Source organism: Schistocerca cancellata, chromosome 3, assembly GCF_023864275.1.
Source record: "Schistocerca cancellata isolate TAMUIC-IGC-003103 chromosome 3, iqSchCanc2.1, whole genome shotgun sequence".
In the NCBI taxonomy this organism is placed as follows: domain Eukaryota; kingdom Metazoa; phylum Arthropoda; class Insecta; order Orthoptera; family Acrididae; genus Schistocerca; species Schistocerca cancellata.
The window spans coordinates 1,872,692-1,889,337 of NC_064628.1; the positions used below are offsets into that span (position 1 = coordinate 1,872,692).

Below are 16,646 nucleotides of genomic sequence, written 5' to 3' on the forward strand. Positions count from 1 at the left end.
TGGTGAAAAACTAACATCTCACATAAACACTAAATCACATTAATAGTAAAATGTACAAAATACAACTGTGCCTGCCACAAGGAGGGACGATGTGTCAAACACTATTAAATTTCTGTTTGGATTAATAGCTGAGTATGTGCAAAGTACTATGTTTGTGGAGAAGGTATGAGGTTGAAAGTTGCTGCATCTCCATTCGGCGAACATTATATGTGACATTGTCGATGGGATAACATAGTGCTTTCTGATCGGAGTGGTTCCTAAATTGAGAAGTCTAGGCTTGCTATCGAAGAGAGTGTGTTGACAACATATTATTTATGTTGCTGTTAGATTTGTGTTGGTACTGGCTGTGCTTGGCACATTCTGTTTATGGTTTTATTTATTTTCTATTATAGTATGTGTGTGATGTGCATCATTGTGGCTTTCTTGTCTATCAAAATCAGTGTTAATACATTTTTTGTAAATTTGTGGGTTGTGTTGTTAATTGTTGATAATTATGTTGAATTGTGATTGGTAGATATCGCGGGGTTTGCTTTACCTACATTGGTGAGGTTAGCTTTTTGATATTAAGAACTTGAGCCAGTTTAGATTTCGTGGTACTGCGGACAGGTCGTCTGATGTTGCTTATACTGCCTTTCATTAAATTTCCACGATTTTTTGTGGTGTGTATTGGTCTTGCCGTTCGGCATTTCTAACTCTTACATTTTAAATCTTACAGATTTTTCTGCAATTGTGAACAATAACGGCCTTGTGACATGGCATAATGTCATCCATAAATATTGCACCATTATTTTGGAACACAAAATCCATGAATGGATGGAAATCGTCTCCAAGTAGGCAAACATAGCGATTTCCAGTCAATAGTTGGGTCAGCTGGACCAGAGGACCCAGTCCATTCCATGTATGTGCAAGCCCACACCAATAAGGAGCAACCACCAGCTTTCACAGTGCTTTATTGACAATCTGGGTCCATGGCTTAGTGGTGTCTGCATCACACACTAAACCTACCATCAGCTCTTACCAACTGAAATCTGAACTCATCTGACTAGGCCATGGCCTCCCAGTCGTGTGTGTTGCAACCAATATGTTCACAAGCCAAGGAGAGGCAATGCAGGTGAAGTCGTGCTGTTAGCAAAGGCACTCACATTTATTGTCTGCTGCCATAGCCCACTAAGCCAAATTTCACCATGCTGTCCTAAAGAATAAATTTGCTGTAGTGTCCCATATTGAATTCTGCAGTTACTTCACACAGTACTGCTTGTCTGTCAACACTGACATCTTTACACAAATGCCGCTGCTCCCAGTGACTAAGTGAAGGCCACCAGCCACTGCATTGCCCATGGTGAGAGGTAATGCCTGAAATTTGGCAGTCTCAGCACACTCTTGACATTGTATACCTTGGAACACTGAATTCCTCACTGATTTCCAGATGGAGTATCACACGTGTCTAGGGGCAATCACCATTCCGCATTCAAAGCCTGTTAATTCCTGTCATGTGGTCATCATCATGTCTGATGCCTTTTCACATGAATCGCCTGAGTACAAATGACAGCTCTGCCAATGCACTGCCGTTTTATACCTTGTGCACACGATACCATCACCACCTGTACATGTGCACATAACTATCCCACAACTTTGATCACCTCTGTGTAGGACTCCTTGAGTGCTGTCTGTGATAATAATATTGATAGAGTTTGTGACAGTTTGTTGTTGAGTTATTTTTATACTGGCAATTATGAGCAATAGATTCGTCTTTGGGTTTGGAATTATTAGTGTCGCGTTCTGTTTATGGCTGGAGATTTAATTTTATGTTGGTTTTTTTAAGCTGTAGATGTGACAAAGGGCATAACCGAAGATTGCAATACCGTGTGATGCCCCTATTTCAAGCTTTTATCAAGTATCGACCATGAAGTCACTTATCACTCATATGAACAGACACAAAATAATAATAACTAATGGGGCAACGGCAGGAATCAGCGAGTTCTGAATGAGAACAAAGTAAGCATACTACAGACTTAGTATTTGTTTTGATATGTCTTTGTTATTAACACAAAAATTGAGCAAACTAAATCTTCACCAATCAACAAAACCACAATAGAAAATACTGAACATAAACGCGTCAGAAACTTCACTTGACCTATGTGGTGATTATTAAGTCCACAATAACACAAACCCGTACACTGCCCCAAAACCTGAAAGTTTACAGGGAATTTCACTTGACCTATATAGCTAAAACAAAGTTTCCGACACTACAAAATCAAAACTTGCCCAAGTAGCATGACCAATTTAGATAAAAGAAATTCCACGATACCTACCAATAACAATCCAACATAACAATACAACCCCAAAAATAATAAAGACAACTGAATTAATGCCAATTCTGATACTCAAGGAACGCACATTATGCACAAATACCCGTACCACACATACTGTTGGAAATGTGTGAACAATATACTTCGTGTGAAACGGCAGCAAAGTGCATTGTGTGGGATATAATATACCTCTCTGGTGCTATTGTACACACAGAGTTTTACGTATGTAATAAAATGTTTCTTGGTTGTTGTGTTCAATGTATTTTACCTGGAATTGCAAATATAGTTACTGGCACTAAATGTGTTTTACTCACTATTACTTATTCACCTGTGTCGAGTAACAGGTTATGGGCCCAGCGATGCATTTGGAATAAGTATATACATAATACAGTAATGAGAAAGTATTGGAAAAGTTCCAAGTAGTGCACTTGGGTGAAGTACGACTTTTTCTGACAAGACGAATGCAACTCTTCTGTATTATTCTTTGGTATTATTCTTTTCGTCAAGGAAGATCAAAGTTACGATTAAAATGAGTGTGGCACAAATTCCTCAGATTGAAAGACTTATGGGTCATGAAAACTATGCAACATGGAAATTTGCAGTAGAATTGTATTTACGTTTAAGCGACCTATGGGATGTGGTGGATGGGACAATGAAATCCTCAGATCAGAATTATTTAAGTAAGGATAGGAAAGCAGAATCAAAGTTGATATTACTATTTGACCCAGTGAATTATGTTCACATTGAAAAAACTGCAACAGCGAAGGAAGTCTGGGACAAATTATGAAATGTATTTGAGGATGGAGGTCTTACAAGGAAAGTAGGATTATTACGCGAGTTAATTACCACTCAGCTGGACAAATGCAAGAGTGCAGACGAATATGTCAACAAAATAATAGCCACATTGAACCGACTGAGAAACATTGGGTTTGAGATTGCTAATGAATGGGTAGGGACACTACTGTTGGCAGGACTGCCCGAAAGGTATGCACCTATGATTAGGAGGCAGGGAAGCTCAGGTATACCAATCATGGGTGACAGTGTTAAAGTGAAAATCCTACAGGATGTAAAAAGTACTTCAAGCTGTCATGTATTGGAGAAAGAAACTGCATCTGCTCTTTATTAAAAAAGAAAAGAAATCAGCGAGGTGTTATAGATGTCAGAAGAACGGGCATATTGCATCTTGGTGCAGAGAAAAAGTAAACCCAAAATCAGACACTCAGCTAAAGAGGTATGTTGCTGACAGCCCAGAGGGAGGGACCAATAATAAAGGTAAGGCACTATCATGAGATGTGGGTAATCATCAACTGGAATGGATTTTAGACTCAGGTGCATCTGTGCATATAGTTAAAGACAAATCACTTCTTTATGATGTTAAAGGTAAGACTCACATGGAAATATCTACTGTTGATGGCAGCAAGCTTGAATGTCATTTGGCTGAGAAACTAGACCTACATGTAAGTGTAAATGGCGACCCCGATATGGTTACAGCGCATGATGTTCATTATGTAAAAAATGTTACGACTAACCTACTGTCTGTAGGTAAAATTGTCAAGAAGGGAAACCGTCATTTTTGACATGCACAGAGCAAGAGTAATCAACAAAAATGGTGAAGTTCTAACTACAGCAAGTAATGAAAGGGGTATTTTAAAATTGGATACTATTGACAGTAAGCATAGAAATGTTAGTCATTCAGTATACTCGGTGAAAGGTTTTGTATGGGACCACAGACTTTGACACCTAAATAGAAAGAGTAGGTCTTTAATGATGGATATGGTGAAGGGAATACAGAATTATAGTGTAACCAAGGACCCTTGTGAGATATGCATAACAGTAAACAAGCGAGACTACCTTTCAAGACTAGTAAAAGTAAATCTACAGATGTCTTACAGTTATCCACACAGATGCACGAGGCCCAATGGAGTGCGAATCCATAGGTGGGAGCCATATTTTCTTATGTTTATCGATGATTACTCACGATATACTCATGTTTATTTTCTTGGTTCCAAAAACCAAGTGAGTGACATTTTTGAGGAATATTTAAATATGGTCGACAGGTGGATGGGAAAGGAGATTAAGATCATCAGGTCTGATAATGGGAGAGAATATATTAACCAGAAATTAAAGACACTTCTGCCAAAAATGGGAATCAGGCATCAAACAACCATAAGGTACAGCCCATCTCAAAACAGGGTTGCTGAGAGGGCTAATAGGACCATTGTCGAAAAAGCAAGGAGCACGATAACTGATGCTGGATTATCAAAAGATTTTTGGGCAGAGGCGGTATCAATGGCCTTATATTTGAACAATATATCACCAACAGAAGCATTAAGGAATAAAACCCCCTATGAGATATGGGTAAGAAGGAAACCTGACCTAAGCAATATAAGGGTTTTTGGGTTTGATGCAATGGCGCACATTCCAAAACAGCTAAGAGGAAAATGGGACCCGAAAGCTGCAAAGTGTATTTCTGTAGGCTATAATGAGAATTCAAAGGGCTGCCGATTAATTCATCCAGTGAATAAAAGGATTGTTACAAGCAGAGATGTAGTATTCGTTGAAAAGAGAAAGGACTCTGAAGAGGGCAAGAGTACTAAGTTAACTGCACCTAGTTCCTAGAGTGAAAACTTATATGAAAAGAAAGTGAAGAACAGGAAGAGGACAGTCAAAGGCAAATGGAGACTATGATGACAATGAGTCTGAGAACGAACAAAATGAAGAGAACAATTTAAGGCGTTCGCATACCAAAACCAAAAGAAAATCTGGATTTTGAAATGTATGCAGCCCAGTCTTAATGATGAGCCAGCAGAAGAAGAAGAAGAAGAAGAAGAAGAAGAAGAAGAAGAAGAAGAAGAAATGAGCGGCCTGAACTCTCAAGAATGGAAAGAAGTGATGGAGAGAGAACTGGAATAGAAGCGATGGAGAGAGAACTGGAATCAATCTCAGAATGAAACCTTTGAATGGGTAAATTTACCAGCATATAAGAAGCCATTACAGGCAAGATAGGTATTCACTTTAAAGAGCTTTGAAAATTCATCACCAAGATATAAATCACGATTTGTAATAAAAGGATATTTGCAAAAACAAGGGGTAGATTAGAAAGAAACTTTTTCACCCATAGTCAAGTATGCATCACCGAGATATCTTTTAGCCTTGACAGCAAAACTAAATTTAACAATTCACCACATGAATGTAAAAATGGCATATTTAAATGAGAAATTGGAGGAGGAGATATATGTCATTCCACCATGAGAAGCTATGAAAGCCAGGTTGGAAAGGGAAAAGATTTGGCATTTGCAAAAAAGTATTTATGGACTTAAACAGAGTGGACATTGCTGGAATCAATATCTACATAAAACTCCAATAAATATGAAGCAATCTAAGGCTGATCCCAGTATATACTACAAAAGTGAAAGAAGTGATGATAACAATAATGGCAATATGGGTGGACGACTTCTTTATTCTGACTCAAAACTAAAGTCAAATGAGAATTTTTAAGAAACAGCTGCAAACCAAGTTTAAGGTGCTTGATTTGGGGGAAGTTAAACATTATTTAGGTATGCAGATTACTAAGGATGAAGAGAGACAAGAACTGAGAATAAATAAATCATCATACACAGAAAAAAATATTATAGAAATTTGGCATGAGTGACTGTAAACCGATAATTACTCCAATGGAAGTATGAGAGAAGTTACATATAAATGAGACAGATGTGGAATGTGACACGAATGTTGCATATTTAGAAGCAGTAGGGAGTCTGTTATATTTGTCTTAAATGTCACGACCTGACACTGCTTTTGCTGCTAATGCAGTGAGCAGATATTGCAGAGACCCAAAGGAAAAGCACTGGAAAGCTGTGAAAAGAATATTCCAATACCTATGAGGAACTTCAATGAATTAAGATACCATACAGAAGGAAATGAAAAACTAGAAGGCTATTGTGATGCAGATTGGGGGAGTGAATTGGGTGATAAGAACTCCACTGCTGGCTGCTGCATAAAATTAGTGGGAGGCCTCATTTCATGGTCCTGTCAAAAGCAAAAAACTTTGGCATCGAGTACCATAGAGGCCGAGTATATGGCACTGTCTTACACAACACAGGACGCATTGTAGCTAATAACATTAATATGTGAAATAGAACCCAATTTAATAGTGGAACCCATAACGATGTTCTGTGACAATAAAGGACCCATTAACCTAGCTAAAAATGTCACCAGTGCAACAAGACATATTGATATAAGGCACCATTTTATTCGGGACCACAGAGTGACAGAACATCGCCGTGGAATACCTGTGCACAGAAGAAAAGTTGGCTGACCTGACGAAACACTTGGACAAAGATAAGTTTGAAAAGAGTGTGGGACTATTTGGTTTATCTTGTGAAAGCAAGCCACAAAATATATGTTCAAAGAGGGGTGTTGGAATTGTGTGAACAATATATTTCATGTGAAACAGCGGCAAAGTGCATCACGTGGAATATAACAGACCTCTCTGGTGCTACTGTATGTCCTGAGTTTTGCGTATGTAATAAAATGTTCATTGTTTTACCTGAAAGTGCAAATATAGTTATGGTACTAAATGTGTTTTACTCTATTATTTATTCATCTGTGTTAACTAACACATACTAAAATAAAACATACTTGTCAACCATCAGCCAACACTTATATCTAGCACAGTAAAAATGACACCAACATAATCCCTACAATGGGAGGCCCACAATTCTCAAACCAGGAACACCTCCAGACTGAACAGTAAATTTATTTCCTGCATTCAGGAAGGCATGATGTCAGCAACTATTCTGGTTAACCGAATTATGCAATAAAGTGCAGAGAATTGTCAAATTTGCAATATTAATTTCCTTTATGGTGTGATGACTATAGTCAGAGTGATGAACGATGGCATTTGCGCAAGTCAGGACAAGGATGGGGATTTCATTGTTGCTGGTTCCTAGCAATAGCTGCAGCATACAAGTACTTTGTGCTTCATTAAAGTGTGTATCCCACAAATTGTGTCTCTCACTTGCTTGTGTAGAATTTGATGCCTACTACCACAATCACCCATGACTACTTGCAACAAATAGAATAAAAGTTCATTCAATAACTTTATGATCAAGTATAATGCTCACATTCCATACAACATTCACAGCAGAGTGCTCAGAACACTACTGAACACTCATTGGGTGTCAGAATGCACAATGTACATGTGCAGAATCAGCCTACCCTCTACCACCTTCATTTGTTAAGAACTGTAGTTCCTAACATTTTAGCTCATTACCAAACCATCCAATAAGCTATACAATAACGTATGACAGCTGCATGAATGTTCATTGTAGTACACATCTATAGTGAAGACTTTTTTCACAACTAACCATCAGGTAATAAAGGAAATTACTACTGCAACTTTGATGATTCTCTGCAATATACTGCATAATTTGGGAATGCCGTATGCTATCTCACCGACAATGCCACATATACTGTACCCTGGTCCAAAATGCATTAACTGATCAATAACATACCTTTCCCACAAATACGAATAACTGTAGGAATGCAGGGACCTACTTCTGAACTTTCAAATTGTTTTATCAATAACTAACAAAACAAATTACTTCTCCAATCAAACAACACACCTCAGTAATAAAGCCAAACCTGAAAATCAGTCTATTGCCCATAACTGCCAACATCAAAATAGCTCACTAACAAACCACCACAAACTCTGCCAATATTATTCGCACAAACAGAAAAAAAGAAATTAAATGAGTCACTAAAAGCACTCACAAACAATTTAGAAACAAACATCCTACCCTGGAGTACATCATTGTATACTCTAAAACGTGCCAACAACCCAATTCAAATTTGCTGCACTACCGTATCACACAACACAACCCTGTTACTTCATGGGTCGAAGCAGACATATGGTACCGCAAACTTCAGTTGATCCGGAGGTAATACAGAAATCAGAGTTAGAAACCAGTTTCAGTAGCACTTCAGAACTAACAGAAACTACTGCAGAAAGCAGACTTATGGGTTATTTGCACAAAGAACAGTTTGGTTTCAGGCCTGGAAAGGTAACAGAAGCTGCTGTAGCAAAATTTATTAAAGGGGTTTCAGAAGCCCTGGTCAAATGAAAACATTAACATTTTTGGGTCTATAGAATGGAAACTGAATCTAATCTAATCATAGAACAGGTATTTTCCTATACCTCAGTAATGAATTTGACACAGTTGATCAGGAAATACTTCTACAGAAGCTTTAAACACAGGGAAGGTAGGGGGTACTAAATAAATGGCTTAGGATTTTACATTGTAAACACACAAATAAAATTAAAAGTTGTAAAATTATGTACAGATCCTTCAAATTTCAAGTGACTCACAGTATACAGTGAAACATCTTTTGGATCAGAATATGTGAAAGTCTTGGGATAAATCAGAATTCTGTACCACACGTAGCCTTTGACAGATGATGCCATATCTAGCTCCAAGATGCAACACAAACGTGATTTTGAAATAATAACCAATAACCTTGAACATTTCTGTGTTGTGAAAATATAAACATCAAGTTCAGAAACACATAAATTCTTAATAAATGTTGAAACAACAGAGCAACTGCAGGAAAATAATGGTTTCAGCCAGGAACAAGCAAAGCTCTGACATAACTGCAGAATCATAACAGTAAAATAAACCAAATGCAACATTAGTAGAAAAACACTATAACAGTAGTTTCAAAAAGTAAGAAACCACAATAAGAGCAAATAATCTGGTATTGGTAGCAGCAGTTGGACTCACCTTGAAATGCTGATACGAATACAAAAATCCTAAATTGGACAGCAGAACTAAAGGGTAAATGCAACATCGATATCCATAACAAAAAACTGTGAACATTTAACAACAGGCCATAATGACAACATCAACTGTCTTACAGTATATAGTTCTATTTTAAAAGCCAATACTGATATACAACTGCCAAAATTTAGGGTGAAGGCTCTAGTTTTGGCCACTACCCCACTTATGGCCACCTTGATGTCAAAGGTTAATTTTTAAGCTTCTCTGGAATACCAGCCAGTTCTACTATAGATTATTATAAACTTTGTGAAAGGCTCTCTTCATTTGTCTACATAATAATTCTTTTGTCTGTTTTTGTTTGGAGACACCATTTTGTGAAATGATCAGTGTTGCAGAAGCTGGGTTTTGCAGAAGTTTTCTTTAAGCAACACATGATCTGTTTTTTTGTATTTTACATGTTTAAATAAAACATCAGAAGAAACTTAATCTGTTCAGAGGTAAGATAAGACATTATATTTTCATTTCTTTTAAGTTTTATATCGCTCAGCCTAAAAACATGTTATCAAAAGTATGTGGCCATTAACAGATCCATATTTAGCCCTGGTTCCGTGTTATGGCCACGCATGTGGCCATAAGTGGAGACATATATGTATCCTGTTTTGGCCACTTCTAAAAACTGATACAAAAACATCAATATTAGTGTTCTGTCCTACATTACACTAGGCTAATTTTATTTAAATAGGTTTATTAAAATATTTTTGGTATTTTTATATCAATATATACCTCATTGTTAGTATTGTCTTGGCATATCATACTAATTTACCTATGCTTGTAAGATACAAAATATGCAATAGGCACTATTCAAATATGCAACATTCTTTAACTAAGTCTTTGTGCATTATTTATAGGAAAAATGAGTCAACCAAAGAATAAGAAGTTTCAGTATTCTCCCAGCAAAGTTAAAGATGCTCTAAAGGCTATTGATGAGGGAATGAAGGTTGCTACTGCAAGCAAGTTGTACAAAGTTCCAAGGACAACATTAAGAAACAAAATTTCTGGTGTATCTCCAAAAGAATCTACAGGGCACTGTGGTCCACATTCTGTCTTAGAAGAACAAATTGAAAAAAAAATTGGTGGACTGGGTTTTGGACTGTTCTAGCATGGGATTTCCAGTTACTAAAGAAAATCTCTGTGCATCTGTGCACAAACTTATTGAGAATGCAGATATGGAAAGTTGTAAGGCTACATTTACTAACAATCGACCTGGAAAAAAGTGGTATTATGGATTTCTTAAGAGGCACAAGGTTCTGTCACAAAAACATGCAGAATATGTCAATAGGTCTAGAGGTTCTGTTACAGAAGAGAAAATAAGAAACTGGTTTCACGAAGTATCCATCACTTTAAATGATATGGATGTGTTAAATGACCCAAATAGAATTTTTAATATGGATGAAACTTCTTTTTTTCTGGCTCCTAAAGGGGAATTAATCATAGGTCCTCGTGGCCATCATGTTTATGAAGAGTCGTGTAACTCTGACAAAGATAACGTTACTACATTGTTTGCAGTGAATGCTGCTGGAAAATTTGCTCCTCCCTTAACACTGTTCAAATATGCAAGGATTCCAGCATCATTGGTGAAAGCAGCTCCTCCAAACTGGGGCATTGGAAAAACAGAAAATGGGTGGATGACAGGTGAAAGTTTTTTTGAGTATATAACAAATGTATTTGATCCGTTCTTGAAAGAAGCTGAAATTCTCCGGTCTGTAGTAATATTTTTAGATGGGCACTGCTCTCATTTGACACTTCATTTGAGCCGATATTGTAGGGAAAATCAGATCATTCTAGTTGCTCTCCATCCCAATTCTACACACATCTTGCAACCATTAGATGTAGCTGTCTTTGGACCTATGAAAAAAATGTGGAAGAAGATTGTTCAGAAATGGCGTTTTGAAAATCATGGCACTGAAATTTCAAAATCTGATGTACCTTCTGTTCTGTCACAAATTATTACAGAACCTAAAATGGTGGCAAATATTCGTGCTGGTTTCAGGGCCACTGGTCTGTTTCCATTTAATGTGAACAATGTAGATTACAGCAAGATAGTTGTTCGTAGTATACCAGCCTCAACCACAGTTCAGACAAATGAGGAACTTCAGAGACATTTCTCATACATAGAAAAGCAAATTGATCCTGTTCTTCTAGATGAGTTCAGAGCAACCAAGAGAAGCAATCATGAGTGGGAAGGAAATCAAGAAGCATTATTACTTTTCAAGTTCTGGAAAAAAATAGCTGATGAGGTTGAAATGCATGGTGCTAGTGGTAACACTGATGACATTCTGACAGATAGCATAGCGCCTCCCTCTGAAGATAATCAAACAGAGAATGTTTCACAAAACGCAGACAGACTTAATCAAAATGTTGATAATATTGACATATTTTCAACACGCAATTCAGATATTCCTGCAACACCCACCAACAGTCTTATTCCTGCAGATATATCAACAACCCCCAACAGTATTTCACATAATTCAGTTACTCCAATATCCAACCATAGTCCATCTTCAGTGTGTATCCAAGTGACACCACCAAAATCATTAGCAACAGTTTTTGAAAGTGTCATCACTTGGCCAGAACCTAAACAACGAGGCACAAAGAGAAAGAAAGAACATACACCCACTGTTGTGACTAGTGACAAGTGGGTGGAATATCATGAACTGAAGGAAAAAGAGAAGCAGGAGAAGGAATTAAAGTTCAAAGAGCAGCACTTGGCATTCTCACACGTAAAAAAGGGGAAAACAAGAAACAGACAAGAGTTAAGTGATAGGCCAACAAGTTCTTCCGAGGAACGAGAATGGACGGACAATGGAAGCAGTTTCGATGACTATGTAGAAGGAGATGAAGATGAAATACCAGAAAATGTGAAACTATCTTCGAGTGAGAATTTGAAAGTAGGGGACTTTATTTTGGTAAAATTTAGTTTAACAGGAAATAGAAGAACAAGACCTGCAATTTTTAAGTATGTATCTGTAATTTTGAAAGTGCTTTCTGACTCTGAATATGAAATTCAGTGCCTAAAAAGTTCTAATGTTCAGAAAACTTGTTTCGAATACATTGCAAATGATGTTTCGACTATAACGGGTGAAGATATTATAGGGAAACTGCCAGATCCAGTCTTGATGCAAGAAGGACGTTCATTAAAAACGAAGTTCCCTGGTTCCATTGATACTCGTGAGAAATAAACTTGTGTGGAAATTGATTTAAGTAATTACTGGGACAATTCTTTGCCTAACGAATTTTTTTTTCTGTTCATTCAGTTTCTGTACCTTTTACCTATTTGATGTATGTTTGTTGTCTGTTGTCTTATATACTTGTATAAAGCAGAAATTACTTTCTGGCACATGGATTGACAATTATTTTAGCCATAGTTTTATTATAATATGAAGTGGCCATAAGTGGGGAAACAACTGGCCATAGGTGGGGTTAACATGGCCAAAACTGGGGAAATGCGCCATTTATTTTTCAATATTTTTTTCTGCTTTTGTTAAATAACTTAGAATATTTGTTTTTACATGGTTGTAATGTGTAGACTTTGAAGCAATAGATACAATTTTTTTAAGTAATTCGTATACTTTCTTCCTATACTAAAAATGTGGTGTATCTCGAATTGCCCTTAATGTGGCCATAACTGGGGCCTCGACCCTACATAACAAAAACTGCAACAAAACCAGGAATCAAATTTAACAGACACCAAATTCCCAAAAGGGGAAAAAAAAGATGAGCAGTAATGAAGCGATACTTCACCAACCAACTTAAAACCACAAACAGTAAGGACGCGCAATTAACTGAATTAGGCCTTAGTGCCTGGAGACAGGGGCCATGTGTGAAAGTTTTCTACTCCTGGAGGAGGACTTTGAAAGCTGAAATATTTCTGGCATTCTTTTTCATTGTGCCTGTCTGCAACTCAATATCTCCTCTATGTAGAAAGTAACCATTTGCCCTTTCCATATCTTTGTCACACATACTATATCTACAGAAGTCCCAAAGAGACATAACATTTGCAAAAATCTAATACCATAGTTGAATCAACATCCCTATCTCACTCTACATCATCAAACTACTGAAGATTCACGCAGACAATTACACAGCAAGGTCCCAACTAAAATAACCAAGTAGACAAGCCTTATACAGATTGTATACAGTATGAGAAACAACAGAATATGGGCAAAAAAAGAAGAAAGGATACTTATCACAACTGTAACACAACATAATGTTCATTCAATTGCTCAAAGGAATTATAACAAACAAGCCTTCCATTGCCAAAAATAAAAAATGTTTATCTACATTTCAAAATAAACAAAAACTGCAATACAATTCACAGTACACATGAATTGCAACCAATTTTCTCCAATTACTAAGACAATCATAGCCAATATTTAATCTTTGGATGCTTACAAACTTCACACTGTAAGCAAATGACATCACACCTCAAAACTGATGAGTGGTACTGAACACTCAAGTTGGTCTGAGTATTGTATGCTGAGTGGTTGGCTGTCCATAACTTTGTATCTGACAAAGGACATATTTTACACCATACGCTGCACTTCAGAACCATTTACTTGCCAGAGTACTCCCTCAATGGAATGTGTTGGGTCCAACATAGTTTCTGATTTGCACTAATGACAAACACAAATGCTTTAGTCACCTTTTTAAGGTATAAAAAAGAATATTTGATACTAGCAGTTAATTTTGACCACAACAATCATAAATAACACGATAACTAAAATGTGTGTTCAGTGGCAATTTTTTCATACAGGCTAAGCAACAGATCAATCTGTCACCACAACCAGGTTTTTTGGCTTCACACTCACTAGCCATTAACATTAAGTCACTGATCAAAGCCAACAATTCGTACTTAATATTCCTCATGGCCATCTTTGATTATCAAACGGCGTCATCAGAAGGTGCTGGTCGTCTTCAGAGGGTCACACAAGAAGACACTATTTTTACTAACAATAGCAATATAAAAATTATTCGTGTGTCACTAGAAATGTTATAACTTAAAACTCACAAGGGCTATAAGTTGGTCTGGAAATTGTCAGCAAACAACAAGGTAATGATATAAAGAAATTAACAGGAACTTCTGTATAAGTAAAAAGGCTAATACTACAAGACAAAATACAGAATGAGGCAACTTAGATCATGGATAACTCCTCTTCTAAGGTTTGCGTACTTGTAAGAAAGAATCCTCACAGCATGTTTGGTGCTATTAATACTAACTACAGTGTGTAATAGATCTTCCCTAAAAACATTAGCTATGGAATAACATTCTGGGAAGCAACCACTGAAAAGAAGAAGAAGAAGAAGAAGAAGAAGAAGAAGAAGAAGAGCCAACAGCATAAAGCTATTTAAAATGTGGGGTATTTTGCCAGTCCCACCAAATACATCTTACAAACTACAGTTTTTGCACAGAAAAAAATTGTGCAATGCGTAGCTTTGGGCTCTATACATGCTCACTAAACCAGGTAGCCTACAATGCTTGCGTCTACATGGATAGAAAGAAAAAAATTAAGAAAAAAAAGCAATTTACCAAGAAGTCAAGCTGTATAATAAACAGCAAAAGGCTATCAAACACAAAGGAACTCTAAGTTAAAAAATGTCTTAAATTTGCTAACATAATTTTCACTCCATTAGAGTTTACACTATAAAAACTGTGACTACAAATAAATTCTCAAACCGATCATTACAGCAGCCAAAGAGTATGGTAAATGTGTAAGTGATCAACAGAATGTATGCCCAATTTGTAAATTCTCATCGCAGACTCTAATAACAGATGTATTCCCCAGTACCAAAGCTATACTGCATTGTGTTTCTTCCTGTAGTGCAGATCAGATTCTTTCTGTTCCTTTAATGTAACTTTATGTAATTCTAAAATAAGTTGTGTACTACTGTATATACAATGGCATCTTGACAGACAGACTTTAAAGTGAATTCTTGATCAGATGCTGCAAGATTTGTCTTTTAACTCACGAGTGGTAAGAGTTTTATAATGCAATGTCATTTTTTTAATCTTAAAATCTTTTGTAGTTACTGATCAGGTACAATTATGTTAATTCTGTAAGCTAGTGGGCTACTGGTCATACGAAATTTATGAACCTGACTAAAGAAAATGGGAAAATTCAAAATTTCTGCGAAAATTGCTACTTACGTCAAAACTATTACGCAATTTTCATCATAATGTTTAGGGGGTATATAAGTCACCCTAATCATTTAGTAATTTTCATTCGTTTTTGGTGTGTGGTGCTTCAGTCTAACAAAGGCCTTTCAACTCCTGATCAGTTAGTTGTTTTACCTTGAGGTAACGTCATAAATATGATTGCAAGACATTCATTGCAAGCACCCTAAATTCACTTTTTAGGCTGCAACGAGAACGAAAGTAAAAAAAAGACAGTGGACAATGTAAGAGAGAAACCAGGCCTTCACGGAAAACTTCATTTGTTTTGATTCCAAAATCAAGCCAAAACAAAGAACAATATGCATTACAACGAAATAAATACACATAACAAGAGAAGTTATACCACCACCAACTGCTGAATACATTAAAATTAAACGCTAAAGCAATTATCAATTATTTCTTGAATTGAATGTCATTCGTACCTTTCTCAAAGAATGACAACCAAACGCGCACAATACTTGCATGATGTTTTCGATGATGAATTAGCCATCTGGATAAGGTTTCTATGCTTAGCTGTTTGCCGTTGAGATTGACAAACTTCTTTACTAACTCCGATTCATCAAATACCATCACATCGAACCTTCCTTCACTCCTACAGTTATATCACCCACACACCCAATCACACTAACACAATGTATATACTATATAGTGATGTTCGTTTTCTTATTTCATATCTTTGAACCACTGGCCAAGAACTCACAGATAAAATACAACTTCCACTACCCGCACGGCGTTGTCGTACGAGACATTGGTATTTCAAATTATAATGTTACAGCAAGTGCCGAAAATAATTTCAAAATTCAAAACCTGAACACGTACACCTATGCTTGTTCCATGTTTCTGAAGGTTCTCTTTCTTTATGGCTTCAATAGAACACAATGAATAATTAATGACTAATCATAAGTGCAGGTTTTTTCCACTGCATGAAAAGCATACGAATTAAAGGTTCATGTCTGCAAGGTATACCGTAAAAGTTAACTTGAAGACTTAAAACTATTCTGTAATAGTATACATAAAGAAAGCATACTTTGAAGAAAGAAGGAGATTTCGCAGTCACACTATCTAAGCTGTTATTTATCACTCGGTGCAACAAATGGACAACGTGCAAGTGTATGCATGTGACCAATATGCAAAAAATAGTAGACCTTAATTACACATATGTACTTTTTTTACATACATTTCAGAAGAGAGTATTAAAGTGATGAAAATTTTTAAAGTTAATAGCCAGTCGGGACATTGTCTTACTCACACACACACACACACACACACACACACACACACACACACACACACATATATATATATATATATATATATATATATATA

At 36.6% G+C, this 16,646-nt stretch overlaps 1 protein-coding gene across 1 annotated transcript in view; it reads right to left on the minus strand.

Annotated features, from left to right (window-relative positions):
* Positions 1 to 15,979, minus strand: part of LOC126176757 (regulation of nuclear pre-mRNA domain-containing protein 1A-like) — a 50,659-nt gene extending 34,680 nt beyond the window's left edge. Inside the window, exon 1 of the mRNA XM_049923926.1 lies at positions 15,743 to 15,979. Coding sequence (XP_049779883.1) covers positions 15,743 to 15,890 — 148 coding nt within the window. The 5' untranslated portion in view covers positions 15,891 to 15,979. The remainder of the gene's footprint in view (positions 1 to 15,742) is intronic.
* Positions 15,980 to 16,646: the final 667 nt, after the last annotated feature.